General features: G+C 35.8%; 1 protein-coding gene across 2 annotated transcripts in view; it reads left to right on the top strand.

Annotated features, from left to right (window-relative positions):
• Window positions 1–378: 378 nt before the first annotated feature.
• The window catches only part of Wat (worker-enriched antennal transcript), a 35,548-nt gene continuing 18,426 nt past the window's right edge, over window positions 379–17,500 (top strand). Inside the window, exon 1 of one of the 2 annotated variants that reach the window (XM_071778259.1) lies at window positions 379–845. Coding sequence is in view for 1 of the 2 variants with exons in the window: in XM_071778258.1 (XP_071634359.1) it covers window positions 11,594–11,602 (9 nt within the window). In the remaining variant the exon portion in view is untranslated. Of the gene's footprint in view, window positions 846–11,252; window positions 11,603–17,500 lie in introns of those variants that run through there. The other variant, XM_071778258.1, reaches the window with a different exon arrangement.

Genomic DNA, 17,500 nt, shown 5'->3' with positions numbered 1-17,500 from the left:
TCAATCGCGAGCAACAAGCAAGAAACTGGCCTGGATTGCCGGTATCGGTCTTCAAGGTAATCTGTAACCGAGAAGTAAACAAAGCGGAAATACGTAATGCAGATAGCGTATTACATAAAGTGCCTTACGTTAAATAAATCGGCGAAACGAGGCGCGGATAATCGCGAACGCACACTGCGTTACGCTAAACGTCTGCCGACAAAGTGTTCGCGCGCTTAACTGCAGTCGTTGAAGTAAGACACGTAAAAGGAGCAATTTTTATCTCGCTCCATTTAAAATGCAAATGAAGGGAAGCATGATATCCCTTGGCGAACATTGGTTGCGACGGATCGCGAGTCTCTCGGTTTTGTTTTTATTCGCGTTGCGTTTCTTGATTTCGCGTGCGAGCGGTATCAGGGGCGGTCTGTAATGCCGTGTAATTACAAGACACATGACGTTAAGCGTGGATTAAAAAGCATACTCTTTTTTTTTAATCGAAAAAAGATTGCTTGTAATTAGAAATCTCACCGTCCGCAAACGGCGTAGAAACGGCGATTGCTAAAGCTATACAGTATTTGCTGTCTCTTCTTACATTGAGTGTGTTTTTTTTTTCATTGTAATTCGGTGAAATGCGCTTCCCAATCGCGAAACTTTTCGCGTGCCGCTGTTTAGTCCGCGATTAAGACGGTTTTCTCGCAGTATTACGTAGTCATTAACGGAGATTGTGTTGCTTGTCGCCCGGTACTCACGACCCTGCGCGTACTCTCTGAATCACGTCGATTGAGCAAGAGCCAACCTTCTTTTTTCCACACACGTACCGCGATATGTGTGTCGTGTGACTCGATGCGGCGAACCACGCAGAAAAGGTAAAAAAAAAATAAAATAAAGTTTTCATTTAACGAGAGACACAACGATGGCGCAACATCGGGATCATTGAAATTTGCATAGAGCAGTTTGCAACGTTCTTTATTGCGATCTTCTTCGTGAATTTTAATGCTGCGCTCCTCATAAATTCTTTCATTTGACGTTAGTTTTAATACCGGTCGCAATACACCAGTACTGTCTCTGGCATAAATGTCGGCACGTACGTTTTCCTACATTAATTTAATCTTTAGCAATGCAGCAAGTAACTTTGTCAGAGTGTAGCACAGTAGCACGTGATATTTATTCCACAAATATAAGTTTCTCAAGAATTCTTCCCTGAAGTATGTGTCGCGCAGAAGGAATTTATAAATAATTTTTTCGCTTTAACGTTCGTAGAAATATGTGTATACATTAATGTTATACTCGGTAGTGAACGTTGATCGACTTTTTTTTGTAAAGAGTTAATGTTCTAAACAGTTTTCTTCGTGTAGAATATTCTTGTATAAATTCAAGGTAACAGGCAATAATTATGGCTGAGACAAAGTGTCAAATCATTATTTTGCCAATAACGAAGATTGGTGTGAAGTAGATTAAAAATATAGATTTAGATGAGATATTGGATAAAATTATAAAAATATAAAAGAGACAGATATATAGTTAAATAACACTTCTATATCTGAATAATAAAAAAATAAATTTTTTATACATATATATAGAAACGCAATCTGATTAGCTCAAATGAGTAATTCTGACTATTAAGTAAACCATACTATAAATAGGCGGCTACCTTATAGAGGTCAAGCTCAATATAAGTCACAGAATTGTATGATATGTCTACTGGTCAAATTACCATTAATTATGGCGAGAAAGATTAACTTCAATGTCAGTCAATGCAAAGTGCGACGAATAGCCAAAACTTATTTGTAACGACGAAGAATTAATTCTCGTTGATATTAGAGATATGTGCTTTTAAATTTAACGAAATAAATAATTAATTACGTAATATTTAATATTTAAGTTTATTCGAATTAATAATAAAATCATGATACAATTTATTATTAGAATGAGTAAAGCATTCTCGGGAATAAAATTTTTTGCGCGACATTGACCGAGTTTACGCTTTCTTTCTTTTAAAACGCGGCTAATTCTTTTGTATGTAAAATGACGTCGTGAGATCGCAAAATTCCACTATAAGGCAATTAATTTTATCTCTGAAAGGCAGGAAGGTGCTCGATGAATGCGATGGCACAAAATGCATTATTATGCACACAGATTATACTATCTTAATATATCACTATCGTTACTGAGATCGACAATTAATTGTACGTACATTTAATTACGTAAATCGATGGAAATAAGCGACGCATGTTGTCGAGATTTTCTTCAGTTTGTCGCGATTCTGCAAGAAACCACGAGACATTCCACAGCGCTCATTGCATTGTCAATTGCGATGTAGGTAATGTAATGTCCGATCTTAAAAAAATATTTTATTATCAGGAGGCTTTAACTTCTTTCAAAATTAAAATATTTCTCGATATCATTTATTTTATTTAAAAAAATGGAAGAAACTTAGAAAAATGGCATTTCTGTAATGCGTTAAATTTCATGAAAATGTTATTAAAAGAGATAATGTTCTTTTGTACTGAGAGAAGGTTCTGCAGTAGTCCCTATTCAATAAATATGCCTGTAAAAATTTACGCCTCAGAGAATTCAATAATGACTTTCGGGCGCGTCATCGATATGAAACACCGGAAGTGGCGGTGATGATTACCGCGAGGTAAATTCGTTCCCGGATGGTAGAAACTGTCGCGATTTTGTGAGTCATTGAAAACGTCGTATTATAATAATTGCCTAGTGCGTGATGATGCTGCAGGTAAATGAGGGATTATTTCCTAGAGATAAATGACGTAGTGAAAGATTGTTACTAATCGACATCTCGTCATCTTCAGATATACTCCAATAATGCATGAATAGAGGAAATAAATATATGTTTTAGGGAAAAATATTATTTTATAAATCATTATTAATCAACACTTTCTTTGGACATTGTATTTTAATTACGTTCATCCCAATGTTAATATGCTTTTTTTAAATTATAACAAGGTTTGTCCTGATTTGTCGATTAAATTGTAAAATGGTTGAATTTTTAAAGATTATTTTCAATAGAAATATACATAAATTATCATAAAAAAGATTTCTTTGATATAAAATAAAAAATTTATTAAAATATGTAACTATAGCAAATATAAATAATAATTAAATTACTGGCTGCAATGAATGTCAAAGTGTCGCCATCGACGAAGAAACCTGTAAGGTGCAAGATAGGAAAAGGCTGACAGCAGCACTATACTATCATAGCTCCTTACTCTACCGTATGATGGTAAGGAATAACCATCAAACGATAGTAACAGAAGTTACGAGATATATATTATACAAATTATGCAATTATTTTTTATTAAACTTAGATAGGAAGAAAACATTTTTTCAAAATGCTGCAAATTTACAGAATTAAAATTTGTTTTACTAAATCGCTTTGGCTTAAAAATAAAAGATATTTATTGTATAAAAGGTAACAGCATGTAAAAGGGTAACATTGTAACTAGACGAGAATTCTACTTTATCGCTGAACAGAAGATTATTTTCATTTCTTAGTTTTTCGCATCTGACATCTCCTGGTAAGTTCAGTTCCTGCTCGATGTAGAAGTCCTGATTTCTTATTTCATTCGCATTGAAATAAAATCTGTCGCATGCGATTCAATAGCAACTATAATTATCAACGTATAATATGCGACGTACGCCATCAATATACTGTTGCCGCAATCGTCCAGTTAAATCGTTAGCGATCTGAAGGAATTTTGCTGTTACGCAAATTTCAGCGGATCGCGTTTGGCACGAATCGACTTACTCAATCGAACCATTTCAATCGATATACGTGCGTACGGTATATGAAAGGCATGGAAGAACGGAATTTTAGTCAATTTAACGCGTACTTAAATTTGCTTTCGCATTGCATAACTATAGACAAAAAATGCACATACATGTATGTGTTGTGCATATTGAATATCTTTGTAAAAGTTATAAGAATATAATAGAAATTATTTCTAGATTCCTTGGAATTATCAAAATTCACTGAAATCACGATAGTATTTCGATCTGCAATTTTCTAATAAAATAACTCGAGATTGCTTTTTTGGCTTGCTCGTTACGCGTTATGCACGCATAAATATCACAAATTTGACAGACGTGTCAGTTATATTACGTAACGGAATGTTAAGAATCTATTGACTGATATAGTGAACGTCTCTGTTCGAGCGTAACGTCCCCTAAACTGGTTTTAGGAGATTTATGAGTTGTTTATAAATTCTGCACACGCGATAAGACGAGCTAAAAAATAGCGTCGTTAGAAACAAATTGCTGACGCAATTAGGTAAAAATTAATCTTACTATTTAAAACGATACACTTGCTTTATTATTCTTCTTTGAGTATTACTTTTCCTTTTTATTGTTTCCTTTTTATTGTTTGTTTCATAATTTAATATTCACTATATTATTTAATGTTGCCTTAACATTTGACAGTTATTATTTTTATAGTTAATATAAAAATTATTTAGAAAAATTTCAGTTTTGTTGTAATATTATGTTTGAAAACAACTATACAGATTATTGTTTTTGTGGATCTCATTTTATTTATCACAGTCAATAATACAATAAAATTAATTAATTATATTGTATATTAATTAAATTAATGACTTAACTTGTATACATAAGTTATTCAAATTTTAAGATTATGATTATAAATCGATTTTAAGCACACAAAATTATTTGACTTAAATTAGAAGCGCTTGATTTTAGTAAGAAATATTTAACTTAAAGAAATTAAGTTTTAATTTTAATTCACTTATATATATTTTTATACACATTAACGAGATAGCATTGATTTGTTTATCATTAGTGATTAAGTATGATTTAAAGGAAATCGGGGAGATGTGGAAACATCGTATTATGCAACATGGGAGTAAGATATTACAATTGATACGCATTATTACAGTTGTTTTCTTGAACCGCGTTTATTGCAGTTAATCGGAAGTTATCATAGTAACACCCGCTTAGACCCGTATTTAACGTAGAAAATAGCAGAAAATAAGAGAGCTTAACGCACACGAGAACTGGCCTAATTTTGCCTGTCTGCTTGTAGTTACGACACACAGTCCCTCGTTTACGTGTTTCTTGCTGCAGGTATCGTTCGATTCGATTCCAGATCGGTCGCAGCAATTCTCTAACAATCGGATATTACAAAAGGTTGTGTAAACACGAGCAAGACTGATGGGAAATGCTGGACCTTTGATCGAGCCATTGTTAGCCCTGCCACGTTTTTTTCTTCTCGCGATTGGAATAAAAATATTGCATTTCAAATTTTTTTGTCCTCCAAGTCATTTCTTCTGAGATTAATTAAGTCTCCAACGCGACTCGCCCTTGTTTAATATTTCTAAAGGTCTTATGTTGAATGTGACATATATAACACCAAGTATTAAGAGGCATAAAATCTGCAATGTTAATCAAAATAATTCCAAGTGTAATTGCAACGTACGTGAATAATTTGTATCTGCATGATACTTCCTCCTTTCTATCTTCGAGCTGCAGACTGACACTTGTTCGATCAACTTGAATGATCGTGATTAATTCTTCTAATGCCGAGATATTGATCTCTGATCGTAAGCGGCACGTGTCTGTAGAATCGTTTTTCAATAAGTTTCGCGTGATCTTTACCGGAACTCGAGACGTTTTCTCGCCTCATGCTCCGTACGAATAAGCGGAAATTGGATTTGATTGACAGGAATAACGACCTTGTTTCAGAAGCATAGTTTTCTTTGTAAAATTCATAAATAACGATTATACAATTTCAGTGTATTAAGTGATATCTAAATTAAAAGCACAATGAAAATAATATTGCTCAAATATTTATGATTAATAACATAAAGTAATTTAGGAATACAATAAAATGTAACAATTTCTGCAATTATTACGTTTTTATTGGGAACTCTAAATTTAATTAATTTAAGAATATCTTATTGTATTCGAGAGAATCTATCTTGTTTCGGTTCTTATTGTTGGTAAATGAATCTCAAGACCTCAAGACGACACTTAGACGATTGAAATGCGATCGACCGTGAACCGGACACGCACTCCTCGCAGTCCTTGATACGACGGAATTGTCGTAGAGTGATTTATGGGAACGTTCACCCGCTAGCCGGAATCAATGAAAAGAAGAAATATAGAAATACTATTTGATCTCTTAGAATATGGCTATACTCCGTAATTAATCATAATTTAATGAAATTTAACAATCTCGCAGGGTATAAAACATCTCAAAACACAACATTTGTCTCAATTATTTTTAAACAAAATAATGTAATTGCGAATTTGTGATATGTAATATTTTTGTTGTAAAACCATCTTTGTGTAAAATTATATACTTATAAAGAATTGCCGAACTGGAAACTGATTTTATCGCAGAACTGGTATTATTTCAGCGCGATACACATTGCAATTAAAATAACATTTTGATTTTTTCGCAATTATTTGGTCTTTTATACACTATATAAAAGTTTAGTTTTGGCAAGCGGACTTTCATAAACAACCTTACATTCCAAGGATGACCACCGTCCTTTACGATCGCTTTACTTTTAGAAATTAGGCGATAACCATGGATAATTTTTATATTTTTATCACCGTCACCGTCACCGGAAATAGGCATTCTTTAGGTTTCCGTTCGAAAACGAAATTAGTTCACGGACGTCCAACACGCGTGACGCGTCCAGTGAATTACCAGTTTGTTGTTCATAAGACGATGGCTACGTATTAAAAGCAGGTAATTAGCGGTACGAATGTACCTTTCATGAGGTCGAGTCGATATCTTCGATGCAGAAACCTATTAGACTTGCTCTTCGCACGGATCTTCTGCTCGTATCCTTAATGCAATTTTCGTGAATGGCGCGCTTATCTATCGCTTGGAAACCTTTCGAGTCATTGCTTTGAGTTATCGTTTTGAGTCATCCTCGATTATCCGAAGTTTGCATTTCTGCAATTATAATAATTGTGTACGTTATTCATAGCGATAACACGCTGATAGTGAGTGATATGAGGCTTGACATAGTTATACTGCGCAAAAATATCGGGAAAAGGACATAGTTAGATGTTCATCGTCCATGGGACAATCGGAAAAGTGTTGATCTTGATAACAAGGATATGTATTTTTTTATTAATATAGAGTAGTCTTGTACCCTTGATTTAAAAATCAATGAAAGTATGATTATATTAGTCATAAATATAACGATGAAAAGAATAAAGTTAAAAAATAACATTTTACTTATACTTATACATCTATCGTTGTAACTTAAATCCATTTTTAACACCGTGTAGATAGGTAATTATATTTTATTTCTCAGAGTTAACTACGATAATTTAACAGAAATTTAAATCACGTTTTGATTATTAAAGCAATGTATATAAAAAATTTTAACGTACGGGATAAATGATATGGTAAAAACGATGCAAGTGTATAAATTACTTTAGTAATAACGAATGCAATAACGCAGAAGATAATTCTCATGGTAATTACCATCAATTAACCTTTTTTTTCAACAATATTAAACTGCTGATGACGACAGTTTCTGCTTCCGTGTATTGTATCATAAAACGGAGTTGAGCGTGTTCGATCAATCTACAAGTAAGATCGTGTAGATGATATCTCTGATTTTCTGCATTCGTTCACGTTGCATCAGATGCGTCAGGTTATTCATACATTCGCGACTGTAAAAGGATTAGCGATAAAAAAAATCATTGCCCATTACCCTGAAAACTATTTCAAGCACCGAAGCCATGAATGCTAATCGCAGCTTCCACGGGACAGCTTTGTTTGTCAGCCTCGTTAGACGTTAAACAAATTAATGAGCCATTCAATGCCGTAGCATCCTCCACAGACGTAGAATCCTGCATAAACATCAGATTTTGCTTTTCTTTTATCGCTTTTTCCGACTGTATTCCGTTTAATGACTAATGGCCTTGTTATACTTTCATAAGTATCATTACCGTTCCCGTAATTGATTATACAATTTTACGACAATGCTTCGTTCACGGTAATTGGCACGTCCTCGATCGATTTAATCGGGATTTTCCCTTCGACCCGACTTAATTCGCTTGGTCGACCGTCAGAAAGCAGATCGAAATCGCGAATTCGAAAATGTACCCAAGGTCAGTTTCAAGACAGAGTAAATAACCGTTATCTTTAATAAATCGTTTGCCATATTTCAAAAATAAGTCTTTCTCTTCTTTTCTACAAACATTTTGTAATTATATAAGGTAAGACAATCTTTCTGCGCAGTTCGCCGCAACATTCTAATTACAAATGCTAATAAAACACATTATTGTTTGTATAATGGAGCGTCTCGTTGTCATTCTTTTTTTTCGCATAATTGCGAAATATTATCATAAGCAATATAGCTTAATACTTAAGAGAACGGCTATTGATTACAATAAATGTCCGCAAAAATACGAATATTGCGAGCTAGATTGTTAGTATACATACGCAATAATCCTCTTATTACGAGCAATTACGGAATCGCACCTGCTACAATAAAAGAATTATTGCGTATCTAGATCGATATTTTGGATTGCATTAGCCCTATCTTTGCGAACCTTGATAAACGAATGTGGGGAACCGCGCGTGTAAGCGGCAGACAGATAAATTTTAAGTCGCGAGCGAATTAATCGGCGCGATGGATCGGCGCCGTAAATCTCCCCTCGAAGTACCAGGGATGCCGCAGTCGCGTTTGCAGAGAGAGAGAGGAAGGCGAGGAGAAAGAGAAGGAAACGCGGCGCGGCAAGAAGCGCGTGCCGACACGCTTCAGAGCGAAATATCTCTCGGGCGAGTGACCTCGTTAATTAAACCGAATTTAGGCGACTGAGGTCACCGTTGTGAGCCAGTCGCAGCAAGGTCCGAACCTTCCCTCAGACCGTAATGCTGCAGGCCGGATACTAGCCGGATATCGGAAGACATTCTGCCGCCGTTCTCTCCTTGCGCGCGATGTCACGGCTAATTGGAGGCACGCTAATTAGCAGGTTAAGGTGAGGAATTCCATTTTTAACGAAGGTCAAGAAATCACGGCGGCTGGTTACGCGACGGGAACCACGTAGATGCTGCATGGCGGGCGCTTTCTCAACGCGAGGCACGGATTGCGCGAACTTGCCAGTCTGGAACGATTGCCGCAGCGCGACTATGATAAATGGGTCAGATATAGTTAGCGTTTGTAACGACGGTAATTAAATCCTCAGGTCTATGTTGGCGTTGATTGCCCGGAAAAGTAAATCGTAAGCTGTCTCGCGTATGGTATACGTTGTTTCGTTCGTTGCTCGATCAGCGAAATTATTACAGCACGATCGCGCTCTCGCTAACTTGCTGTAAAATTCGCGTTCTTTGTCGAATGGCTTCAAGAAATAAAGGTATCTCTCAAGAGACGCGGATATCAGCTAGAATCCCCCTTTTCAAAATAATACAAGACTACTCGTGTATCGCGATAACGCTGTCGTTATTGTTATCAGGAGTACGTTAATATACAAAAATGCCTTTTCTCAAGGCAAGACATTCGCAAAGTTACGTAAAAAGATAAGGTTAATTTTTCCTTTCTAATAACACTGCATTCGCGGCCACGTGTGCAGCCTATTATCGCAATTATTGTACGCGCGGATGTCATATGTGCGACGGACATTTTTTTTTGTGTCGGACGTTACGAGGCATCTTCAGAGAACAGTATATTACAGTATCTTCGTAAGCGGTCAATTATACGGGAATTAAATACAGTATTACAATAATGATTATGCGATCGATCGACGCTATAAATGTTAACAAGCAATCATACAAGCGCGACTGTCGCATCCTGGCTGTTTCTCGGATCCGGCGAATAATTTAAACTTAATAACCAAATTAATCTTGATCTAAATAAGACTTTTATTTCTTTATAATTTTTTTCTATAATAGAGATATATTTATATAGTATCTGTGGAAGTTTTCATAATTTTATCAATCGTAATTTAGTGGGAAAATTAATGGCGCACGATTAAAAAAATATCAGGTTCTGATGGAGATAACGATTTTGGAATTTTGACGTTAAAGACGCACCTTTAATAATCAATTGCTTTAAAGAAAGGGCGTTCGGCAATTCGAGATATTTGCATGCCAAGACAACGTTCTGCAACACCAGTTGACGTCATAATGCCGCACTCACGGAACAGAGATCCGGATTCCGATCGAGAGCATGATGCGATAGGCATTGAGACGTTATGTCTGGAACATACATTAAGTATTCGCATGCATTATTTTACCATAGAAGATTGCGCCGGATAATTTGCCGTCTCTATGATCGAGCGGCGAGAGAAAAGTTCTTTGTCGCGAAAAAAAGTAGTGTGACTCAACTGAGATTAATCATAATTTGCATTCTTATTTCCTCCTTCGTTTTTATTTCACAATATATCACTGAGCGATTCCCTTCCTTCTTCTCTCTGTTTTTCTTACGCATATGCAGACACGGGTGTTTGAATTCTTCTTTTCAAAGTTTCCAAATAATTCAATTAGGTACATAAAGACCTGAGTTGCTTTAAAATTGAAAATTCTTGAAAGTCTTGAACGTCTTGAGAGAAGATCTTTCTTCAAAAGCGAATATGTAAAACATATATAAAACATATATTTAAAATAAAATTGTTATCTACATATAAAATGAAGAATGAATTAAAATAATAATGTAAAGAAAAATATATTTTTAAGATATCGAAAATTTTTTCAAAACTTAATATATTAAAAAATTTTTTAATATATATAATATATATTCAAGAGTTCTAAGACTTTTAAAAATTGTTTTCTTTTAAATAACATTCAAAATAATTTTCGTGACATATATTCAAAATGATTTTGTTTCGAGTGCAGTTTCACCGCAATATAATCTAATTTTCGCAACAAAGTTACTGTGTTTTTGTTCATGTTGCGTATTTGTCAGGTTACATAAGAAATTTTCTTAATTTCGAGACATGGGATTTATAAGAATATTTTCGTTGCCGCTCAAATGCATCCTTCCTGCTTCCTCGTCGTGATTCACGGCATCCAAGTAAAAAATATAAAATGTCGAATCGATCGAAAGGCGATCCGCGAGGCGGTCCCGTTCGCCTTTCTCGCGAAGCTGCTCTCGCATAATTTCTTGTCCGCGGTATCCCCCGCGGAGAAGCGAAGGTCACCTTGACCATCGCTCGCGCCCCTCAGGAGGGTAATGATTCGGGCGGGGGCGCACGAGGGGGGAACAGGGGGACAGACGCGGATGGCCTCCAACGTCGACATATATAAGTCCCAGGATCGGCCCCCACCGGGAGTTAAACTCTACTGCTAAGACGGGCAAGCAGCCTGTGAGAGTCTCCGACACCTAGGATCCCGCCGTCACCACGAGGAAACTACTCCGCCACTTTTGACGATCCGCACCGTGGTAGGCGTTTCTTCCGGAGCCCCCCTACCATCCGCGAGCCCGCGACTCCGAGAACGTACCCCCGCGTGGCAGGTGGCACACCACCGTTGCGCGGTACTCCTAGACTCGCCGCTTAACGAGAGTGCAACTGCAGTTGGCGGCCGACTTGTGCACGGCTCACGGGGAAACGCGGAGAACGCGCTCGTTCCGACTCGCCGCAGTTTCGGGGGAGATCCAGAGAAAGAGAGATGAGGATCGTAAGTACGATGTGCCCATGTGTGATACCGTACGGTACGCTTCGCGAACGAGCGAACCATCGCGCGCGAACGAGTAACGGCAAGGGACCGGGTAGAGACAGTCCTCCTGAGGGTCTCGCTATATTTTCGCGATACGTGCGGAGTCGCGAGTGGTCGAGAGTGTTTCGTTCTGGACCAGTGAGATCGTGCCGTTAGATCTTAGTGAGGTCTTGAAGTTTTGTGAGCAACAGCGATATGCAAACATTTTCGAATGCACGCGCATCTTTATGAGAGAATAGAGAATTTGGAAGTTTACTGACTTCCACACAGCTTTATAAGATTCGTCGTCAACGTCACATGTAATTTAAATACATGGATCCAATAATATGTAGATCACATTTTTCCAATGCGACGTTTCGCTTTAAATTAATAAATTTTATAGACGACGATCGTATTAGACTGCTTAAACACCTTATCACCGCATTAAGGAATCAGATCCAGACTTCGTATCGGGTTCATCGTTCGCGTAGGTAGCATTATGTTGGAGGCGGACAATGAATGAGAATCTTGTTTACATCGCGCGTTTCGACGTAAAAGCAAAAATATGTATCTCCAACTACTTCGACTCGACTTTCTACGTTCTTATTTCCGGAACCTTGGGTTTGGTCATAAAGTAAAGCATGCTTTTCTATATACGTTTATACGGTCGGTTCACTCCTGGCATCTGCCTAATAATTCTCATTGCAATTAAAGATATGGAAGAAAAGGAATTTTGCCTTGATTCACGTTAATTGAACAGAATTTTAAAACGATGTATGTGCTGCCGCGGTGTAATCGTTGTTAAAATGCATCTGCCACGATTATCCTAGATTTCGAACTTTCGTAAATCAACGTTTAAAGATTTTAGCAGACAGGTAGCTGATAATTTCAATTAGCTACAATGGATGGCGTTGAATAATTATTTAGAAACGAGAAATCTCAAGTGCAATTATTTAAAAAAAGAAACTACTATTACATTGCAGATCGACTTGTTCTGTGATAATTACCCGTACTACAATGTTCTCCTTTAAGATTCACGTGTGTTAATTACAAGCTGCAGATAAATTAACGAAAGAGATCGATTAGCTCTCATAGGGAAGAGATGCGCGCGGAGATAATAGCTGCAGCGAATGAAATCCGCAAACGCCGTGTAACAGTTCATTCACGAGATTCTAGCCCGTGGCGAGACAGGTCTGCGGCCTTGCCCCGGGCCGTCCGATCGTTTGTTGGTGAACCGGCGTGTCCGGCAAGCTTTTAGATCGTTCACATGTTACGTAATGCAACAAGAGTAACGTCGTTGCTAGGAAGATTCTTCCTTGATTATATTTCTAAGAATGATCACCTGGCTCTAACTTATCTCTTTCGAAATAAAAATGAAGAATTGTTATTCGTAGTTCTTGTACGCTTATATTAGTAAGGGCATTACGAACAATTTGTGTTAATTAAGATAATTCAAATTATTTCTTTTGATTGCAATTTTAATTACTCTCAAAATGATCTGTGCTCACATTTTAGGTTTCATTACTCTCGATTCCTTGATTTATTAAAATTTCTTATTGAAATTATAGAAATTAAGGGTTACACAAAACGATATATGAAAGGCGCTGTTAGATATCTTTATTTCTACACGTGTTATACGTTACGACATTCTCTTCAAGTTTTTTATATACATGAAAGTTATAGAAAAAATACATAATTTCTATACTACATCACATATTATACGGTGATATTGTAAAAAGAGACAGAAATTGTATCAGATTTATATCGCCGGGAAAACTAAGTAAGAAGTGCCATTACCGTCTCAAGTGGTGCTATATTATTATTATTGATCCGGTTTTTTAAGTCTACTTAAAAAATGTACGTACTTATTAAATAATTATTAAAGTGTAATATGCTTATATAATATAGAAAATATAAAGAATTAAAAGCGAAAAGTTATGCAATTAAGTTAAGCCCGCGGAACGTGATTTGATCCAATTTATAAACTGTGCTGCACATGGAATGAGCATGGGATTGAGCATCTCTGACTAGTATCGGGTCCAGTTGGCTTGAAATTATGCGCGGTAACGTTAACGATGTTTTCCAAACATCATTTTTTCAAATAAATCGCGAGAAAGTGGTGCTAATAATCTGGACTGGTTATGCAAACTATTAGTGAAAATTTCGTAACGTTGCGGTGTGCAACTCCGGTGCACCATAAGCTGTAATTTCGTAAGCATTGGATTTATCCCATGGCTCACACGTCAAATCGTGAGATGCTAATGGTACATTAGCAAACAATGATTTAACATTGTATATATCTATAAAATATACTTTTAATTGCCATAGTGTAAAATACAATGCAATTCCAAAGAACCAAATTTTCCGTGCAAAAACCAAGAAACTGGCTGCAGTGAAAGATACACGTATATTTAATTATATTTATATTAATATTTATATTAATTTTTAATTATTCTTAATATTTCCATAAATTTTTGATCTGTAGCTTTATTTGGACATCATTTTTTTTCATTTCTTCAAAAAATTTTCAAATTTTTAACTGCATATATTTAATAAAGTTTGCGCGGAATGAAATAAGGAACAAAGTATTTCATTTATTTGCATTGTGCATTATATTTAAAATTAGAGTTAAATTCCTTGTATAAACGAATACGGTTCTCCCATAGACAAATATACGCTTATGTTTATCTATGGGATTATTATAGGCGTAGTTAGAACGGATTTAGAGCGCACGAATGGTATGCAGAAAGCTACAATTGTGTCACTCCCTTCGCGATTTCACAAGTGGTTACCGGATTTATATGTGTGTGTGTGCATATATGTGCGTCTATAGTACAAAAATGATACAATCTTGGTGATCAAAGTATGTAATTTTCTGTTCTTTTATTAATTTTCCTTTAAAGCAACTGCAAATCTTTTTAGCAAAAAAGTGGAGTAAATCAAGAAATTTTAATTGATCTTTAACATAATTAGGAAATCTGTTGGAATATCTTAATTAGTACACTTTATTTCAAATTTTCTATAATTTAGACTTTATAAAACTTATCTGTTTATATCATTTTCTAAATCTTTTCTTTTTTTTAAATTAATAATTATTGATAATGGGAAATTAAATGTACATGTCGATTGTTTGTAAGTAGAGAAGCAAATATTAAAAGTTATATAATATATATTAGATTTATTGATTTACAATAATCTATACTTGAAATTTTCTAATTTTTCGAATATTTTAAGTCAAAATTTACAAAATTAATCAAAAGCAACAATTTTATAAATAATTTTTATTATTATTTTAAACTATGTTTACGTTTTCAAATCATTACACACATATTGCTAACTTTTCTTTTATTTCTATCGGGGAGAGTGTACAGCATTTTGCGTCGTACTTTGATAACTGTCCAACTGTGACAATCGAAAATATCCTTTTACAATGTTTTCCACTTTCTTGAATTGGCATGACCCCTTTCACAAAACGTCACTAACAACCAATATTACATGATTACTGATAACACAATGCGTTGGAAATATTCGCTTATATATTTTCCGTTACACATGTCTAACGAAGGGGAAAGGAGAGCACTTCCTATATAGTAGGAAGAGGAAATCATAGTAGAACCATGTAATGTATTTCTGCAAAGTGGAAAGAATTACCACTCATACGTACATATATTGTTATTTATATTTCTTATAATATTAATAATATTAATAAAATAATGATGAATTTATGACATTTAATCTCAGATTTGAATCAAATTATTCTATTTAGAGTCTTTCATTTAGTTTTTATTGTTTATTTTATTGGTTTCATATGGTTTAATTATTCTGTAGCACATACAATATTTTGACGTAAATCTAAGCTAGAAAATCTTTTTCTTAGACTTTCGTAAAATTTTGCTGACCTAACGTACATTTGAAATATTTCACATTTGTGGATTTCACACGTATATTACATTATGAGTTACGTGGATGCCCGTTTTTCAACACCTTTGATCCTCTTTCTTGGCTGGCTTACCGCCAAGGGCGGGATCGTAATAGTAGCATAGAAGCGAACAAGCTTGTCCTAGAACGATTTTAGTGCGTGTACTTTCACTTGGTAGCGCCTTACATGATATAGCGTGAAAATGATGCGCTCTTATAACTCTCGCTTACCGCGTGTAGTCTCAGGTGCAGTCAAAGGAACGAGTTAATTAAATTCCGTCGGCAGATCCACTTAATTACGTATTTGGAACGAAGTTTTCCTGAGATTTTCAAATCGCGGAAGGAGCTGAGATTTCGCGAGAACAATGATATGCTACTGATTCTTCCGTAAAAATTATTTTACGTAATTTTACATAGAATCATGAAGATACTTATTTATTTTATAGAACTTTTCAAGTTACAGTTCATAAATTATCCTGAATCATATATGGCTACCATGAAATAGTTTTATTACATGCAGCAAATCAATTTTCTAAGAAAGCGTGCCTCCCAGCTCACGAAAGGAGCGAGGAAAGTAACATCTATTCTCTCCGTGAAAGAGAGGCGTTACCACTCGCGATGCACCCGTCGCGTCGCCCGTGACGCGGAATTTTCCAACCGTTCCGAGAATTCCTGCATTCTTGTTAAACAATAGATCCTCGGGCTACTACACACTTTCTTCTTTCCTTTTCTTTTGCATTAAGCCCCCGCGATCTTCCTGATTAAATGCCCGCGAGATTTAAGTACGATCGTAAATTGTCTTCCGTAATATTGACCACAGTTCTGCCTCGCTTTTGCGAGAGATAGGAAACTAGCCGACCATATGACCGTATTAAAAGGGAAATTTTATGCGGGCATAGAAACCCACAGCATGAAACGACGCGCGTTGACCGATGTACTTATCGTCGGCGTAACGAATTTAATCGCGACGTTTTAGCCAAGTACGTGGACGCTAAACGGTCTGTATGACGTTGCAGTCAACGTTGCGCTTCTCTGTAATATTCTCGGATAGCGTGATTTATGTACCCGAGACATTAATATTCGAATCGTAATTGGTCCCCACGAATTAAATTCGGCATTGCTCGGATTTTTTGTGAACGGTGTAATATGCGGCTGACACTATTATTAACTTTCAGATTGCTTCGAGGTAAGGGAGGATAATTATACATATTCGCGTTGCGATAAGCAAAAATTATATTGGGAAAAAAAAAAACAATAAGATCGCTTGGTGGTCAAATTAAACGTAATTTCTCTTTGCTGTTTGCTGAATTTAATGTCTTGAGTCGAACTTTGCACTTTATTTCCTCGAAATGTAACGGCATTATCCGAATTTATTGCAACCGGTGCGGAATTATGAGAAATTATAATTTCTTACCGTTAGCTTTCTGACAGTGTTACGTTGAATGAGTGTAATCGTTTCGCATTCTGCTTCATAACTAAAAATCACGAATTATAGCAGAAAAATAATAATATCCTGTCACCTTCGATGCCGCGATTTGGATATAACGTAGATGAGCCTTAAATTGCGACATTTTACCTTGCATGACGGGACACAAAGAAACAAACGCGTTACTTGATTTTCCTAACATATCCAGCTCTCGTGGCGCTCATCAAAACGTAAATTAGCATCATTGAAGCGGACATCTCACAATAAGAAAAGCAATTTAAACAAAATGTTTATATCGCAGCCTCTTACGTTACGTGCAAGTATAACATTTCGTCTATACGCAAAAGTTACAAATGCGGAAGATGTTTTATAATATATCGACGAATTTATTAGAAATCTCCTGTCCCAGTTATCCAGTAACGATATATTGCGATTTGTAATGCGCTTGTAACTATTAGAAGTCACAAGTTACGTTACCAGGAAAAAAAACTTTAAGTTAATTGGATTGTCCCTAATGAAAAAATCATGAATCAGTA

This window comes from Temnothorax longispinosus, chromosome 5 (assembly GCF_030848805.1).
Source record: "Temnothorax longispinosus isolate EJ_2023e chromosome 5, Tlon_JGU_v1, whole genome shotgun sequence".
NCBI classification, from domain to species: Eukaryota; Metazoa; Arthropoda; class Insecta; order Hymenoptera; family Formicidae; genus Temnothorax; species Temnothorax longispinosus.
This window is presented reverse-complemented; position numbering and strand designations above follow the sequence as displayed.